The sequence below is a fragment of the Clytia hemisphaerica genome, unplaced genomic scaffold (assembly GCF_902728285.1).
Source record: "Clytia hemisphaerica strain Z4C2 unplaced genomic scaffold, Clytia hemisphaerica genome assembly, whole genome shotgun sequence".
NCBI classification, from domain to species: Eukaryota; Metazoa; Cnidaria; class Hydrozoa; order Leptothecata; family Clytiidae; genus Clytia; species Clytia hemisphaerica.
Genome location: NW_027104543.1, coordinates 1051000 through 1066851, shown reverse-complemented (window position 1 = coordinate 1066851; position 15852 = coordinate 1051000). Strand labels below are relative to the sequence as shown.

The 15852-nt window shown below is 34.6% G+C and overlaps 1 protein-coding gene across 1 annotated transcript; it reads left to right on the top strand.

The window, feature by feature from the left end:
* Window positions 1–679: 679 nt before the first annotated feature.
* On the top strand, window positions 680–15808 carry LOC136822656 (ATP-binding cassette sub-family F member 1-like). The gene is made up of 25 exons (XM_067078945.1): window positions 680–831; window positions 1231–1365; window positions 1729–1769; window positions 2039–2149; window positions 2268–2368; window positions 2786–2871; window positions 3086–3162; window positions 3673–3813; window positions 4660–4742; window positions 5118–5201; window positions 5733–5821; window positions 6148–6183; window positions 6314–6375; window positions 6618–6668; window positions 10204–10272; window positions 11133–11238; window positions 11670–11744; window positions 12209–12279; window positions 12505–12537; window positions 12768–12803; window positions 13136–13171; window positions 13917–14013; window positions 14424–14488; window positions 14708–14780; window positions 15128–15808. The coding sequence occupies exons 1-25, from the start codon at window positions 711–713 to the stop codon at window positions 15289–15291; spliced, it is 2043 nt and encodes a 680-aa protein (XP_066935046.1). The 5' UTR covers window positions 680–710; the 3' UTR covers window positions 15292–15808.
* Window positions 15809–15852: the final 44 nt, after the last annotated feature.

Genomic DNA, 15852 nt, shown 5'->3' with positions numbered 1-15852 from the left:
AAGATGTTAAAAGGATACAGGAAAAGTGTGTGATCTAGGTATAGGAAGTAATTTCTCGATATTACATTCCGATTTTGCCCTTGAAAACAGAAGCTGATATTCTGTAGAACAGCACAAACTTGTTGAACTAATCTAAATCGCGATCCATAATATTTCATGTTATCTAACAGTTTATGCTGTATGTATTTACTTTTTATTTGGCCTAACCCTGTGTTTGTTCTAAATTCGCACAACAAACTTGCAAAGCTTGGTTATCTCAGTTGTAAGCATATTTTTCTTACTATCATAGGTCGGACCCCCCCCCCCCCTTTCTTAAGGGGGGGATGACACCTTCCAAAAAAGTGAAGAAGGGGGGATCAGAGATTTTCACTAAAAGGGGGGGGGGAGCAAGGAGGGGGGATCGTTAGAAGGGGGGGGTTACATATATGTAGATTATTTCCGCACTGTTATGAAATTTGGTCTACATGAAAGGAAGTTCTTTATTTTCACTAAAAAGTGGTATTATATTTGCCAGACTTAATTTTTCTTTACTGTTTTCCTTCCCTTTTTACCATAAAAAATTTAGCCCGAAACCCTTGGGGGATAGGCATTTTTAAAGGTTGGGGGGATGCCAAGAAGGGTGGGGAGCATTTAAGAAGGGGGGATCAGACCCCTTTCCGCACTATGTCTATACTGTTATTTAGAAAAACAATTTATTCAATAAGAAAAAAATGGGGAAGAAATCAAAAAAGTCAAATAAGCTTGAATCGTTGAAAGCAGCAATTGAAGAAGAAGAAAATAAAGAAGAAGAGGTCAAGGAAGATGAGCCAAAACTTGTGAAAAAGAGAAAAGGTTGGTTCAAACAGCACACAATGTGTAGAAATCTGTTTCAGCATGTTTCATGTTTTTAATCATTCCCCATTTTGAATCTATTCTTCATCTTACTTCAATTTGTTCATGGTTCTTCTGTCTAAGTTACAAAAATGAAAATGTAAAAGTAAAAATTGTTGAATATATTACAAATTCACAAAAATAAAAATTACAAATTAACAGGACTGGCTTGAGAGTAAAGAGGAGGATAGGATTAAGGTATGGGAGACCTGTTGGGAGGAAGTATTTGAAGAAAAAAAAATGAAAAAAAATTTTAGTCTATCACTTTTTTAATATAAAAAAATATTAGGAATTTATATTTTTATTATTTCTTACACATTAATTACCTGTATTTACTGTCTGTATTTATGTTGCTTTTAGGAAAGAAAGATGTGGCTGCCAAAATGAAGAATTTAGAACTGGGTGAGGATAGAGGTGCTGAACAATGTTTCGATTACGACAGCGAAGAAGAAACCGAAGAACCAGATGATGCTGCTGAAACTGAAGATACTGGGGGTAAATATAGTTTTTGTATTCTGAGAGGGCTGGTACCGTTTACTGTTAGTTTGCCGTCACCCAACCTTACATTTTGGAGGTGGGTCAGTCGGTCAGTTAGAAAAATTTATTTTTGAAGGTTTATGAAAATTCAGTTTACATTTAGGTAATTTTGAAGTAAAAACAAAAGAGCTAGAAAGTAGTTCATGATTCTTAAAGTAATATAGAATGAGACAGACACAATAGGGGTTTTGATTTGAAGAAAAGTAATTTTCTTTTTTTAAATGGCCATAGTCCAGCCTTATTTACAGTACTTCTAAAAAGTAATTAAGTCTCCAAGTAGTTATAGACAGTGCTAAACATTCCAACTTTTTTCTTCACCAGTGAAAATGTCACGTAAAGAAAAGAAGAAAGCTGCAAAACAGGTACTGATAGTTTTCTCTTGTGCATTTGTTGCAGAATTTTTGTGTTCTACAGATCTTTCATTAAAGATCGATCATTCTTATCTGAACAGAAAGCAACCATAGAGGTGTTTGATGGTTTACTATCTTCTCTGGTATAATTGAGACTCTCGAAAATAAATGTAAATAAATGTTCAAGAAAAGATCTGATTGATCAATAGGAAATACAACAAAGATGTAGAAATAATATGTACAAAACACCCTAACTTTTTTGATAATATTTTCATTTCAAGGCAAAATACGCCGCTGAACAAGCTGCAATGGAAAACGAAAGTCAATTTTCTGTATCACAACAAGAACAAACATCAAAAGCAGCTGCTATCGAAAATGCAACTGATATTAAGGTAACTTCTGTTTGGTAGCAAGAAATTTAGTACATTTTTGATTAAGATTTAATCAAATATTGAAGATTTGAAAAAGTTTCAAAATCGAAAATTTTTTTCCAAAACACATTTTTTTCAGGTAGAAAAATTCAGCATTGCAGCTAGAGGAAAAGACCTTTTTGTGAATGCAGATTTGACAATTACACAAGGTCGCCGATATGGTCTTGTTGGTCCTAATGGGTAAGCAGAAAACTTTCCACATTCTCAAAGAAGTGAGAACTTCGAATCATCTAATAAATCTTACTGTTTGCAATGTGTCGAGACTTAAGTAACAGTTTTCCATTTTTTTAAGTGCAACCTTACCAAAAATTTAGTAGACTAAATATTTTAATAAAAACCATATGAAAGGCTAGATTCTTTGCCCACAGGAAAATATGTAAATACAATTTTCAACCTAAAAGATTTAAACCTTTTCCATTGGTTAACAAACACTGTGGTTTCAACTCACATAAAGGCTTTGTTTGTTTAACACATCCTTATCTTCAGAGAGTTATACCACCTAGTGTTTTCACAGAATTCTGGCGTCATGCAGTTGCAAGAATGATGCTTTTCATTAACACTGATCATAATTCCATTTCATTGTTTTTTTTCTTTCAGCATGGGAAAGACAACACTGCTGGTACATATTGCACGACGTTTGATCAAAATTCCACCCAATATTGATGTGTTGTTGTGCGAACAAGGTCAGATTATTGCCCATGAGCTATTCACAATATGAACCACTGCAATGACTCTAGAAATATTTATGGAGTTATACTTTGATATAAATTTTGATATTGATGATGATTTCTTTATGAATAAGTCGAGTCTTGCGCTCAAAGTTTCTCAAAGGTATTACCACTTTTTCATTTCCTTTACATAATGATTCGAACAAAGATGACCTTTTTCATTCAATAGATATTCAAGTAGATGAAACACCTGCTGTTGATATGGTCTTGAAAGCTGACAAAAAACGTTTAGAACTTCTTGCAGAGGTTTGTAATATCCTTTAAAGATGTTTTAGATCATTTAAAATTTTTCTGATTGTCCTTTCACCAACCTATCAACTAATTGGTTTTTGCACTATGTCTATAAGTCTTGCATTAGATTATTCGTTACGTTAAGCTTTCTCAGGATTAGGTTTGACTTCTTCTCTTGATAGTATAGATTGCTGTGATTTCGAGGTCTTCCAATTCATTGTTAAATCTGTCTCTTATTTGATTATTTCTCACATCACTAAGCAAGACTTCGAAGTTGATATTATAATATAGAATTTTTCTCCAACACATTTAGCAATGCATCATATTCACTACAGCCTTATTACAGTGCAAAGTCTCAGGTACAAGCACAGGGAACATTATCTGAGCAAAGAAGGGATTTGAAGGGTTTGAAAAGTGGAAGGACCAAACCATTCCAATCTAAGGAATTATTCGAGTTATAAAGGCTCTGCTATAAAACTTGTCAGCATTGGCTTAAAACTCACATTATCTTTGTTTGCTGTACAGGAGAAACATCTTTTGAAAGCGCTCGAATCAAAAGACGAGAAGATCAGTGAAGATGCGAACAAACGATTGAAAGTTGTTTATGCTGAAATGGAAGCTATCGGTGCTGACAAAGCCGAATCCAAAGCTAGGCGTATCTTATCTGTAAGAATCGTTTCAACCCTAACACTGTAAGAGGATTGGATTTCAAGTTTTCCCAGAGTCAAATGATGTCATAATGCATGTCTGTGTGCTGTGTTGTGAATAAGTGTCGGTGTAGTGAACAGACCTTTTCATAAATTACGTCACGAACATCAATTGCCTCGTTTTGAAATTATTGCCATGGTGAATAACTACCAGCGAATTTTATTAAAATTACTTCCTATTCATAAACAAATCATTTAATGTCTCAAGGGACATAATCACCATGATAATTGTTTGAATACGAGGCAAGTGATGTTCGTGACGTAATTTATAAAAAGGTCTATTAAGCCATTTGACCCAATTCCCTTTCATTATCGCTTTTGACAGAAAGATTTGATATAAGTGTACCAGCTGTTAGGCTTAAGTGGTTTACTCTGCCTTTCTTTCCTACTCCCCCTTTGGTGTCCATAATTTAGAGATCGTCTAGCTGAAGATAAAACAGAATGCTGAGGAAGCGTTCATTTTATCAAAGTTGAATTATCTATAAAAGTCTCGGAAGGATTTCCTTCTCAGTGAAGATGTTTGTCCGTCTCAAAATTCAGCATGATTCACAAAAATTTCAAGAATTTGTGCTAATTTGCAGTATAAAATCTATTTCCGCTTCAGAGGAAAAACCTTGCTCTGACAATGCTTTATAAAAATTGGTTCAATTCAAATCTTTAAGCTGCAATTATAATATTTCAGTTCGAAATTATGCTAAACTAGGTCATAATTTTATCTCAATAGCTTTTTCTCCTTTTTCTGGCAATCGCCATGTATATTGTCTTCAAATGTATCGGTCTATATATTCCTCCTATTTTTCTTCAGGGTTTGGGTTTTACTACCGAAATGCAGTCTAGACCGACAAAAAACTTTTCTGGTGGATGGCGTATGAGAGTTTCTTTGGCTAGGTAAGTTCATTTCCTTTACAAATGTATCTGGAGTCGACACCAGCACTTCTGTATCCTACTTCTCAATATGCTCAATATGTCGACCCTTTATTTGTACTAAAGCTCGTATCATATGGAATACCTGAATACCATATGAAATTAGGTGGTAGAAAACAACACAATGATAACCCTGTCGATATCACTTAGTGCCTTGCGGGGGGGGGGAGGAGCTATCTAGTTTTCTGTGTTCGTTTTGTATGTAGTATAAGTTCGTAAGTGTCATGTAATTTCTTAAATCAGGAAAAGAGAAAAAAGAAAATGATTGAAGTTCCCTACCTGATTATTCTCAACTATACACAAACCTTCAAGCTTGTTGTTTAAAATATCTTTTTCCAGAGCTTTGTTCGTGGAGCCTACTCTACTGTTACTTGATGAACCTACGAACCATTTGGATTTGAATGCTGTTATTTGGCTGGATAAGTAAGTATTCGCTACAAAAGATACTTGTAAGCCCTTATATTTTTTTGTCTCCTACATTTTTATGATGAAATCATTACGTAATGAAATTTATCGTGGTTCTATAATTCAATAGAGTGAATGAAAACTATAGGCTCTTTATAATTTGACTCGGGCCTCGGTGTTGGTTATTTGTCAATGCCAGGACATTTTACATCGGTTCTTCTGTAACCCTTAAAAGGATAATCAGATGGTTTGAGATATTTAGATTACAGAAACCTTCTGTGGTCCTTAGTAAAAAGTATTTTGTTGAATAATTTTCCAAAATCGAGATATCAAAATTTGACATTTTTGAAAATGGGTTCTTACAAGGTTCCTACGTTGAAATTCTATTGTTTTCATCCTAAAAGCCAAAAACTTGTAACTTAATCATCTCGGCTTTGGAAAATAGCAGGCAAAATATAAATTGTGATTTTGCTCAGGACAATAGAAGGATCCCACATGCCAAATATTACAAACCATTTGATTATCCTTTTAATGTTGTTCCACCAACAGTTACTTGCAACAATGGAAGAAAACATTGCTGGTAGTTTCTCACGATCAACAATTTTTGGATAACGTGTGCACAGATATCATTCATTTAGGTATTGTTACTCTCTTTTAACCCATAACTACGATTGATTTAACTTTGCGGTTATAGAGCCTGGAGAGGGTTTTTTTTCTCTGTAGATGTTCCGTCTCCGTCTATTTGAAATTTCTGCCAAAGATTTATGTCCCAATAAGGACACTGGTATATTACCTGTAAATTATAGTTCAATTCTGTCCAGACACTCGAGTGCTAGTTGTCAATGTTGTATTCTGTGGTCATTATGGAGCTTGATGTTAAGAGATCTCAGAAATTCTGTATTTATCTCAGCCCTTGAACAAGGACAGAGTACTCTTATAACGAAATAACTTCTTGCCCTTATAGACATGCAGAAGCTATATTACTACAAAGGAAATTACTGTAAGTTAATTTATAATTTATGTGTGATATTTTTGATGGCCAAATATATTTTCTTGATTCTCATAATAGCAACAACCTTTCGATCCTTTGAATATGGTCGATCGAAAATCTGCATTCCGCTTTCTTTCAGCATCCTTCAAAAAGATGTACAAACAGAAAGTGCGAGAGCACGAAAAAGCTTACGAGAAACAGGTATGTTGATCAGCTTTAAAGGGTTTTCCTGACTACTAGACAGTGTCAAATCCTTTCTACGGTTTAATTTTTCTTCAATGCGTAGATCTGGGAAATAATTTTAGACAAATTTTTAGTGTCTGGTTTATTTTCCGGGTGTGTGAAATAAAACTTTGAAGGCTTTGTTTGAAAGGTTGTCTGTCCCATACATCTGCACAAGGCATAATAATAATAAAGGCATCCTCATTAATTTTATGTTTCAGGAAAAACAAATCAAAGCACTCAAGGCATCTGGTAAATCTGGAAAACAAGCCGTAAGTTTGATCAAGATGATGATTTATCTTATGTCGGATATTGCGCTCAAAACTTGACAGGTGGATCATTAAGATGTGTGGTAGTCTGTACCAAACTCTTCTTCGCAGAGTGAAAAGATAACGCGAAGTTCGGTTTGTTACGGTTAGTAGTCCGGGAGCTGGGGGAGGTCAACTATGACAGTCGTAGAGGCACGTGCAAACATATATCATCATGTAACACTATGCCTGAAGTTTCCGAATTTACTTGTTTGCCGTCCGAAATTTTCTTGTAGATGTCTATTTTACGGACCGGAATGCAAAAATAGCAATATTTTTTTGACGTCAATTGTGTTTACTAAGTTATATCTAACTTTTAAACAGTTTATTGAATTCAAATGAAACTTTGCCAATCTGTTACTGATATATAGGGCTAACTTTCAATAGCAAAAACATTGCTGTATCCCTTCCAGTTTTTTTCATTTCTTGGTAATTTTGCAAAAGTTTCACCTTTTTTCCTACTCCTGCCGACTAACGTTTTCAAAAAAACATGTTTTAAAATTAATTCTTTGACGTATTTTTAGATTGAATTAATCCTTAGCATGTAAGTAAGCGCTGTTGAAAATTTTGTTTCAAAAGCTTAAGTGAAACTCAAGATATTCAATTTCAAAGACAACCATGTATAATCAAAAACATAACAAAATGATAAAATTGACGTCAAAAAAGGAAGTTAGAAAATGCAGACCAGAAATATGAAGAATTTTAACGTCAAAGATGATTTTAAGATGTTCAAGCATAAAATTGAAACAAATTACGTACAAATAGAGTGAATTAACATACGCAATACCTAAAGTATCACAAAATCAAAACCAACACATTCTTGCAGAACACTGAACCAACTAAACGAGCTTCAATGTTAAAGAATTTTACTTTATCCTAGGGAAAATTGTAATTTGAATTGGATTAATTATGAGAAAGTACAAAACCTACAACGACTGAAGTAATATTCCTAGCGATTGAAACTAGCATGTTAATATTGTTTGTGGCTCCTTTGACTTCGAGATTTCGTCTGGTCTGGTCATCTTCGTAGAAAGTCCGGAGATCGTTGATTTTAACAACTTTTCCCTTTTCAATGATGGTTTTGGTAACATTGGCTTTTAGACTTTCGAAACTTTCTTCACGCGTCAAATCAGTTTCATCTGAACAATCATTTAAGGCTTGACTTGGCTTCGAGCGAATTCGGTAACATGATCGATGGTACCATGCGTTTTTTATCTCCTTTGTTGACTTCTCACCAATTATCGAGGAAATCATTTCAAGAGAGGATTCAGTTGTACACTGGAGAAGTATTTCATATCCTGTGCCATTTTGCGATGTTTTTCTTTTGTTACAAAAGATGGACGATGTGTTGGTGTCGATGGTGGTAGCTATAGTAAAGTTTGGAAACAATCAAAACTAGTTTGAAATATTTTAGCATTTTGAAAAAAGTGGTGTTTAACACTAGTCACATGCTACTAATGTTTATCGCTGGCGTTTAGTGAGACTAAATTTAAAAAACACTGACTAGTGTTAAAGCCCACTGTTCTCAAAAAGTGAGTATCTATCAAGCTATTGATAACCCTGTCTCAATCGAGTTTGCCAGGCCCATCCCCATATAGTTGACTTCTGCGAACAAAAAATGAAAAGCATATTCATATGATCAAGGCTCAACTTACTTAAATTAGGTTTGGTAGGACTGGAGACTTGATAATGACTATCATCAAGTAATTCTTTCGAATTCTTTAAGCATCTTTTTAGGTCCTTAGGATTCGTGTACGATTGGTAGCAAGTTCTATGGTACCCATATTTTTCATTCTTGTTGGTGTACTTGGCAATCAAACCGTCATCATTTCGAGCTACCGCCGCATTATACACCGTCTAAATTAGATTCAGTATACATCAAGTGACTATGTTTGTCAAAAGCGACAATCAAAATAAAAACGGCAATCAAAATAAAAACAGTAGTCAAATCCATTATTAGTTAAAAGCAAGTTGACTTTTCAGCTAAAACCTTTTTGTCTAGTTTTATTTCATGTTTGACCATCTGCCATCTGAAACCACGGCAAAAATACGCATTCGTCTCAGAAATGGAACTCATTCATTAGAGAGAAAAGCTAGAAAAATCTTTTTACCTCCCATGATTTAGATGAAAAACAAGTCAAAGGTTCTTTAACGTTGCGGCAACCAACAACGCATATTTCTGCTTTCTTCTTCGTTATGTTTTTCTTTCTTCTCTTTTTGACAGGACTGTCCCACTCCATTTTTTACAGAGGACAGCTAAAAAGCGTGGTTTTTTGCTCGTGACCAGTCCAGATATGAAACGGTTCCGTTATTTGTGATCTTTATTTAGAAAGAAGTCATTACATTGTACAATCCAATGACATCTGGTAGTTACACGTGACCATTGGGGAAATGGGCGTCAGAGCATTCCCTCTGCAATGTCCCTTTCAATCCATAGCCCAATTTCCCTTTTATCTTATTATCTTATTAATGCTCAAAAACATATTTGGGGGGAAATTGTTTAGTAATGTATTACATTGTACGGCGTTTTGGTATTCTCCAAATATTAGAGTATAAAAAACGAAAGCTGGGTATTTCTGAACAATTTTGACGTCTAGGTCTGTATTTTTTACTTTTCGTTTTTGACGTCAGTTTTATCAATTTGTTATGTTTTTGATTATACATGGTTGTCTTTGAAATTGAATATCTTGAGTTTCACTTAAGCTTTTGAAACAAAATTTTCAACAGCGATTACTTACATGCTAAGGATTAATTCAATGTAAGAATACGTCAAAAAATTAATTTTAAAACATGTTTTTTTGAAAACGTTAGTCGGTAGGAGTAGAAAAAAAGGTGAAACTTTTGCATGATTACCAAGAAATGAAAAAAACTGGAAGGGATACAGCAATGTTTTTGCTATTGAGAGTTAGCCCTATTTATCAGTAACAGATTGGCAAAGTTTCATTTGAATTCAATAAACTGTTTAAAAGTTAGATATAACTTAGTAAACACAATTGACGTCAAAAAAATATTGCTATTTTTGCATTCCGGTCCGTAAAATAGACATCTACAAGAAAATTTCGGACGGCAAACAAGTAAATTCGGAAACTTCAGGCATAGTGCTGCATGATGATATATGTTTGCACTTGCCTCTACGACTGTCATAGTTGACCTCCCCCAGCTCCCGGACTATAGGTAATACTTCGTGTCTCAGACATTTTTACGCAAATCTCTGAATGTTTCTGTGGTAGAGCGTAGCTATTTTAGCATTCAATCTAGCTCGACTAAAGTGACTGACTGAAACTGAGACACACAATCTCGCTAAACGAAACAGACCGACACAAGACAAGCTTTTTCAAAATATAAAAACCGCCTGTGGGAAGGGTGGTACTGCCTAGATGGGTAGTGACAGTGGAAGAATACTCAAAAACTTGCAAGATCTTAAAATGCTTGTTTTGAAACAATGCATTTCTGAACGTCCAGTATTAGAATGCATAACATGTCTCCTTTTGTTTTTAAGGAAGCACAAGCCAAAACGACAACCACACAAAAACAGAAAAAGAATCAAAGCAAGAAAGAACAAGAAGAAGTAATATCTACTTTGCCCTTATTTCTTAAATCACATTTTAAAACGCCATTTCATAACTTATCTGGCACCCACATCCAGACATTTTCATCCGGCACGTTTAAGCCGAAAACTTTCAACATCTGAAAGGTTTAGATTTCAGAATTTCGCAAGATGGCGTCAAGAGTTTTCGAACCCAACTGGGATACGGCACATGGTGGCCACGCTCCTGGAAATTCCTGGAATATCCTGGAATTAATGTTTTCTCCTGGAAAGTCCTTGAAACTCCTGGGATTTCTCGTAATTTTTCAAAATGTCCTGGAATGTCCTGGATATTCTAAATTCTTTGAATATATTTTTTTTTCAATCGACTTTTTCGTTTCGCATTCTAAAATTGGAAAAATCTTGACTATGTATCTGTCGTTATAATCTATTTCTTTTTCTTTTTAGCAATTATATCTTGACTGCTATCTGATTTATAATCATTTGTTTTTCTTTTTAGTAATATTTTATTTTTTTATCCTGGAAAATCCTTGATTTTTTCTGTTTAATGCTATTTTGTCCTGAAATATCCTGGAATTTGATGATCTAAAGTCCTGGAAAAAGTCGAAATTTGTCCTTGAAAGTCCTTGAAAGTCCTGGAATTTGAAAAAAATAATTCTGTGGCCACCATGCCGGCACATCAAAGGCCGACTATCAGTCCTCTCTGATGGGAAATTGGCCTGCTCCTTTAGAGCTCTGGTGCGGGCGACCGCCGATCCGCCATCGGAATATCAGATAATTTTATACCTAAGGGTTTCTTTTTGCATCCATTCCTTTATGTCAAGATATTTTTTTCAAACTCTGGAACTAAAATAACTCCTCTTTTTTATCTTTTCTGCTAGTCGTCAAACCAGCAAGCGGAGTTATTGCAACGACTGAAAGAATATAAAGTCAAATTCACCCTTAAAAATCCACCACCATTGAACCCGCCTATTCTTGGGTTGAAAGGTATGTTAGTTTAAATTTCAAGGACATTTCATTCGCTTTACTTATTTATACCCTTGCCTTTTTATTTACTTTGCACTAAATACTCAATCCCGACTGTTCCACAAAATATTTTAAGAATTTTTGACAGTGATTTACGATTTATGATACCGTACTCATTATCAGTTCCTTTACTACAGATTCAGAAGAATGATACAGTATATACCGGTTGACCCACGAAAAGGTTCAGACGTTTCTCGACGTCTTGAGGACGAACAAATGTCCCAAAGTGCTTGGAGTTTAGATATTTAGAAAGTAGATATCCTAACTTAAAATTTGAGCTATCACTTTTTAAATTTGACCAATTTGTTCTCTACTAATGAGCTTTTTAAGTCAAAATTCGCTTTTCGGAAAGTGTAAAAAACACGTAAAAAAGGGGTATCTTTTTATTGCAGACGCTGCATTTGGATATCCTGGGCAACCCAAATTATTCAACAGTGTCGATTTTGGTATCGATATGAACTCCAGAAGTAGGTTCAATTATATTATTCAGATATTCAATAGGTAAAAGTTCGTGGGATTTATTAGCCCGAGGTGATGTAATATGCATCACCGATATTGAATACATGTTTTAATGATTGAATACCTAGAGACAAAAACAAAATATTTTGTAATTCAATTATGTAAATAGTTGAACTCCCATAATCGAACGTTCGAATAATTATTTTTATTTTATTTTTACCCAAATCCTGGGTAGAATTGCCAAAGCAGTCCCTCCACCAAAGCATTATATTATGTTTTTTACGGAATTACGGCCTTTACATTGAATATGCACTTTAATCAGGATCTGCTCTGAGATGAGTATCCTCTCCACGCGTTTTTTGGTCTCATTTATTTTGTTGTAATTATCAGTTTGTTGTTAAAATTGGGTTGAAAATTGAACTGTCGTCAGATCAACACCAAATTTAACATCTTTGATTTTGACAATTTTCAGTTGCAATTGTTGGACCAAACGGTGTTGGGAAGAGTACCTTCATCAAAATGTTACTCAAGAAATGTGACCTGGTAAGTATTAGGGAGTTTAAACAGCTACAAAACAGCTAAAAGTATTTTTCTAATATTAATAAACGGTAAAAAATCGAAATATTTATAAAAAGATGGGGCGTTTTTAAGGCACCAGACAGTAAGAATCACTGTTATTATAATTGCTGATAGTTAAATTGTTACTTACATTAAAATTGAAAAGCTCATGAATTCTGATTTAAACCGACTAACTTTTAATCATTTTAGGTGGACGGAGAAGTTATCAAAAACCCTCGACTAGTAAGTGACTGTCTTTCTTTGATAAAAAGGCACGCCTTCATCTTCTTGCACCTCATAAAAGGTTTTTGATATGTTAACGGCCGGATACACCGCGTATTTATTGGGTATACTATCAGGCGTAGTTCGAATCTCTATTTATTCCAACTGGGTATGGAAATTTTTTGAGAGGCAATTATTAATTACAAATTAAAAGTGTCGACTAACTTCTCTATTGTCCTTTTATTCTGCAGCGTATCGGATTTTACAATCAACATTCTGCAGATCAGGTATCTTATTAATCATTCTTATCCTGAATGTTGAATGGACTCTTACAGAAAACGTCCGTACATGGGGGGTGGAGTATAGTGCCCTGGGATAGTGAAAAATCGACAAAATTTGCTCTGTCCGGGGGGTAAAAATTCACAATGTCCGAGGGGTAAATTTCTAAAAAGTGTTATATCCTCCACCCCCCCCCCCCCCATATTCTATTTTTTTCTGGAAAGGCCGAATCTGAACTCTCTACTTATAATAGTATTTTTCCAGTGCAAAATGACGAAAGTAATATTTTCCGTATCCCTTTTTTTTGCAAATCTATAAGTTTATCTATATTATTTTTTAGCTTACACTTGACGAATCTCCTGTCGAATATTTACAGGTATAACTTTTTTTTTCAACGAATGAATCACTGTCCAAAAAGCAGTACTGGGTCAGAGTTTACCAGGAAAGGTTTACGTCAAAAAATTGTTTCTAGAAAATCAATGCAACGACTAGAGACAGCCCTTCCAGGTATACTCAGGTATAATCCAGCCCCCTCACGCTTTAAAGAGTTTATAGCGCTCTAGTTTTCTCTTCTCGGTACCTGTAAAGAGAACGGGTTAGATTTTATGATTTTTGTGACTATCTACAATCGGTGACGAAATACTTGGCACAAAATGGAAATCCACCGGGGTATTTTGAAACCACAATCGATTTGCAAGTGCTCTGAAGTAGGTTCGAAGGGTGGAGTTTTAACTCTGAGTTTTAACGCTAGACTTAGGATGTGAGGATCCAAAAATTCAAAAATGGTCCAGTAGGGCTTGAAATATAGCCTAGAAACCAATAAATCCCTCCCAGCTCTAAATAGTCGTTGAAATCAAGGTGAAGGCCCGAAATTGACATTCTCGCTCGAACTTCAATTTTCGAAAAATGGTAAATTAGCCAAAAGTGCCAATATGTTATGGCATTGATTGTAGATCCTGATCCCTGCGCTCTCTCGCAGTCTGGAAAATGAAATTCGAAAACGAAAACTTTTTAGAAACTGCATGGGATTTCAATTAAAAAAATAGAATGCTTATTACTGCTGCACCAGTAAAATTTCGAAGACGCGTATCTACGGTTATTTTGGTTTCGTTTCATTTCAGCGTGAATTCAATATGCAGTATCAAGATTGCAGAAAATTGTTAGGGAGATTCGGCTTGGCCGGACACGCACATACGATCAAAATTAAAGATTTATCTGGTAAGATAATATGTTTATTGTTCTATTGTGAAGTTCATTGAAAAACATATGCTTTGAAGTTTTAGTTATACTGCAATCTTTCAGATCTTCTGTTGGCTCTAACCACGCTCCCTATACTCTTTATTGACAATGGGTGTCAAGAGTAAAAAGTGTGTTGTACAAGTATTCTTACCCCCGCACTCCGTCCTCCTATATTAGATTTTAAGAAACTACAATATTGTTTTGCATAAAAACCCCTTATTTTGGTTTAGACCATCTGTTTTCATGGCAAAAAAATAACCATTAACCCTCAAGATTAGCTCCCAGAATATTTTAAAGAAGACTTCCATCAACCTTGGACGCCTAAGAAAATGCTTTGAATTACCTTATCATGTTATGCGTTAATTTGAAATTCGTTTCATTTGTAACAGGTGGTCAAAAATCGCGTGTAGCACTGGCAGATATGGCTTCAAGAGAACCTGATATTATTATACTGGTCAGTCATTTTATCTCAGCCCTTTAAAACTTGTTTCTATCGATGAATTTAAAATTATAGAAATATCATCTCAAAAGTTTGAGTGACTATACACGCCTTTTTATGAGAACCATTTTATAAGAGCACGAGGCTGAAATTGGTAAAAACCTAAGAACAAATTTAGAACGAGGAATTTCCGGCAAGGAAATCTGACAACAGTTTTCTTCTCTCTCTCTCTAGGATGAACCTACAAATAACTTAGATATTGAATCAATTGACGCTCTCGCAGAAGCTATCAATCAATATACTGGCGGTATGTTATCCACCAAACTGTTTACACTAAACATATTGAACTCGAACACTTAGTTAAATAACTTAAGTGTTAAGGGCAATCTGTGGCTCAAATCTTATAAATAACTAAAAAATCGAATAAAGCTTTGAAATTCAAATTCAAAACTGGCACAACCCTCCATGGTTTCAGGAGCAACTATATACTAGGTCATACTATATTGTAGGTCATCTAAATCCCTAGGTGGGCCTAGAACCTGTGTATAAGCCATGGGCCCGATTTGTTGTGGGGCTTCGTGTTTAAAAAGTTAAAAAAGATTGCACAATGAATATCAATACAAATCTTTATAAAATATGACTTTCCCATTCTAGGTGTTATTATAGTCAGTCACGACGCTCGATTGATTTTGGAGACGAATTGTCAACTCTGGGTAATCGAGGATAAATCGATTGAAGAAATCGACGGAGACTTCGATGATTATCGAAAAGAAATTCTCGATCAACTTGGCGAAGAAGCTGTCAGTAAAAAGAAATAACATTCTATCAGCACTCCTTCTTAGAAAAACGATATTTATTTTTATAATTTTCCTTCTTGTTAGCTATCTTTCAACCTTTCTCTCATCTCCCACACCATTAGGTTTTTAGACTCTAAATGATCGTCGCGTATCTATCTTAGTTTCTGTTCTGTTTTATTTTTTCTTGACCTATTTTGACTCCTCTCCTCTCTTCGATATAAAAGTTTTCGAATGATTCTATATTAAGTCATATTCAGAATTTTTTTACTCCGTCAAATGAGTAAGAGACCTCTCTTACCCTTAGGATTTATCCAATTTTTTTTACTATACTTTATTCTCTAGAAATTGATTTATACTTGGTGACTGAATATAGGAATGAGAAAATCGAATACAAATTATCATTTACTTTTTCTGTGGTATCGAATTAATAGTTTTCGAAGTTTTTATCTTCTTTTTTTTGTATTTAACTTTCTTTAACTCGATTTTATAAGGTAATAAGAATTTTCTTCGAATTACAAAACAATCCAAAATGCGACTTATGATTAAGGGTCAATGTCTTCCTGCTTTGAATCAAAAAAATTG

Coding starts and splice junctions, on each gene's coding strand:
- LOC136822656 (XM_067078945.1), top strand. CDS start 711: ATGGGGAAGAAATCAAAAAAGTCAAATAAGCTTGAATCGTTGAAAGCA. Junction 6,184..6,313: donor TTACTACAAAGGAAATTACT/GTAAGTTAATTT, acceptor GCTTTCTTTCAG/CATCCTTCAAAAAGATGTAC. Junction 12,538..12,767: donor TTATCAAAAACCCTCGACTA/GTAAGTGACTGT, acceptor TTTATTCTGCAG/CGTATCGGATTTTACAATCA.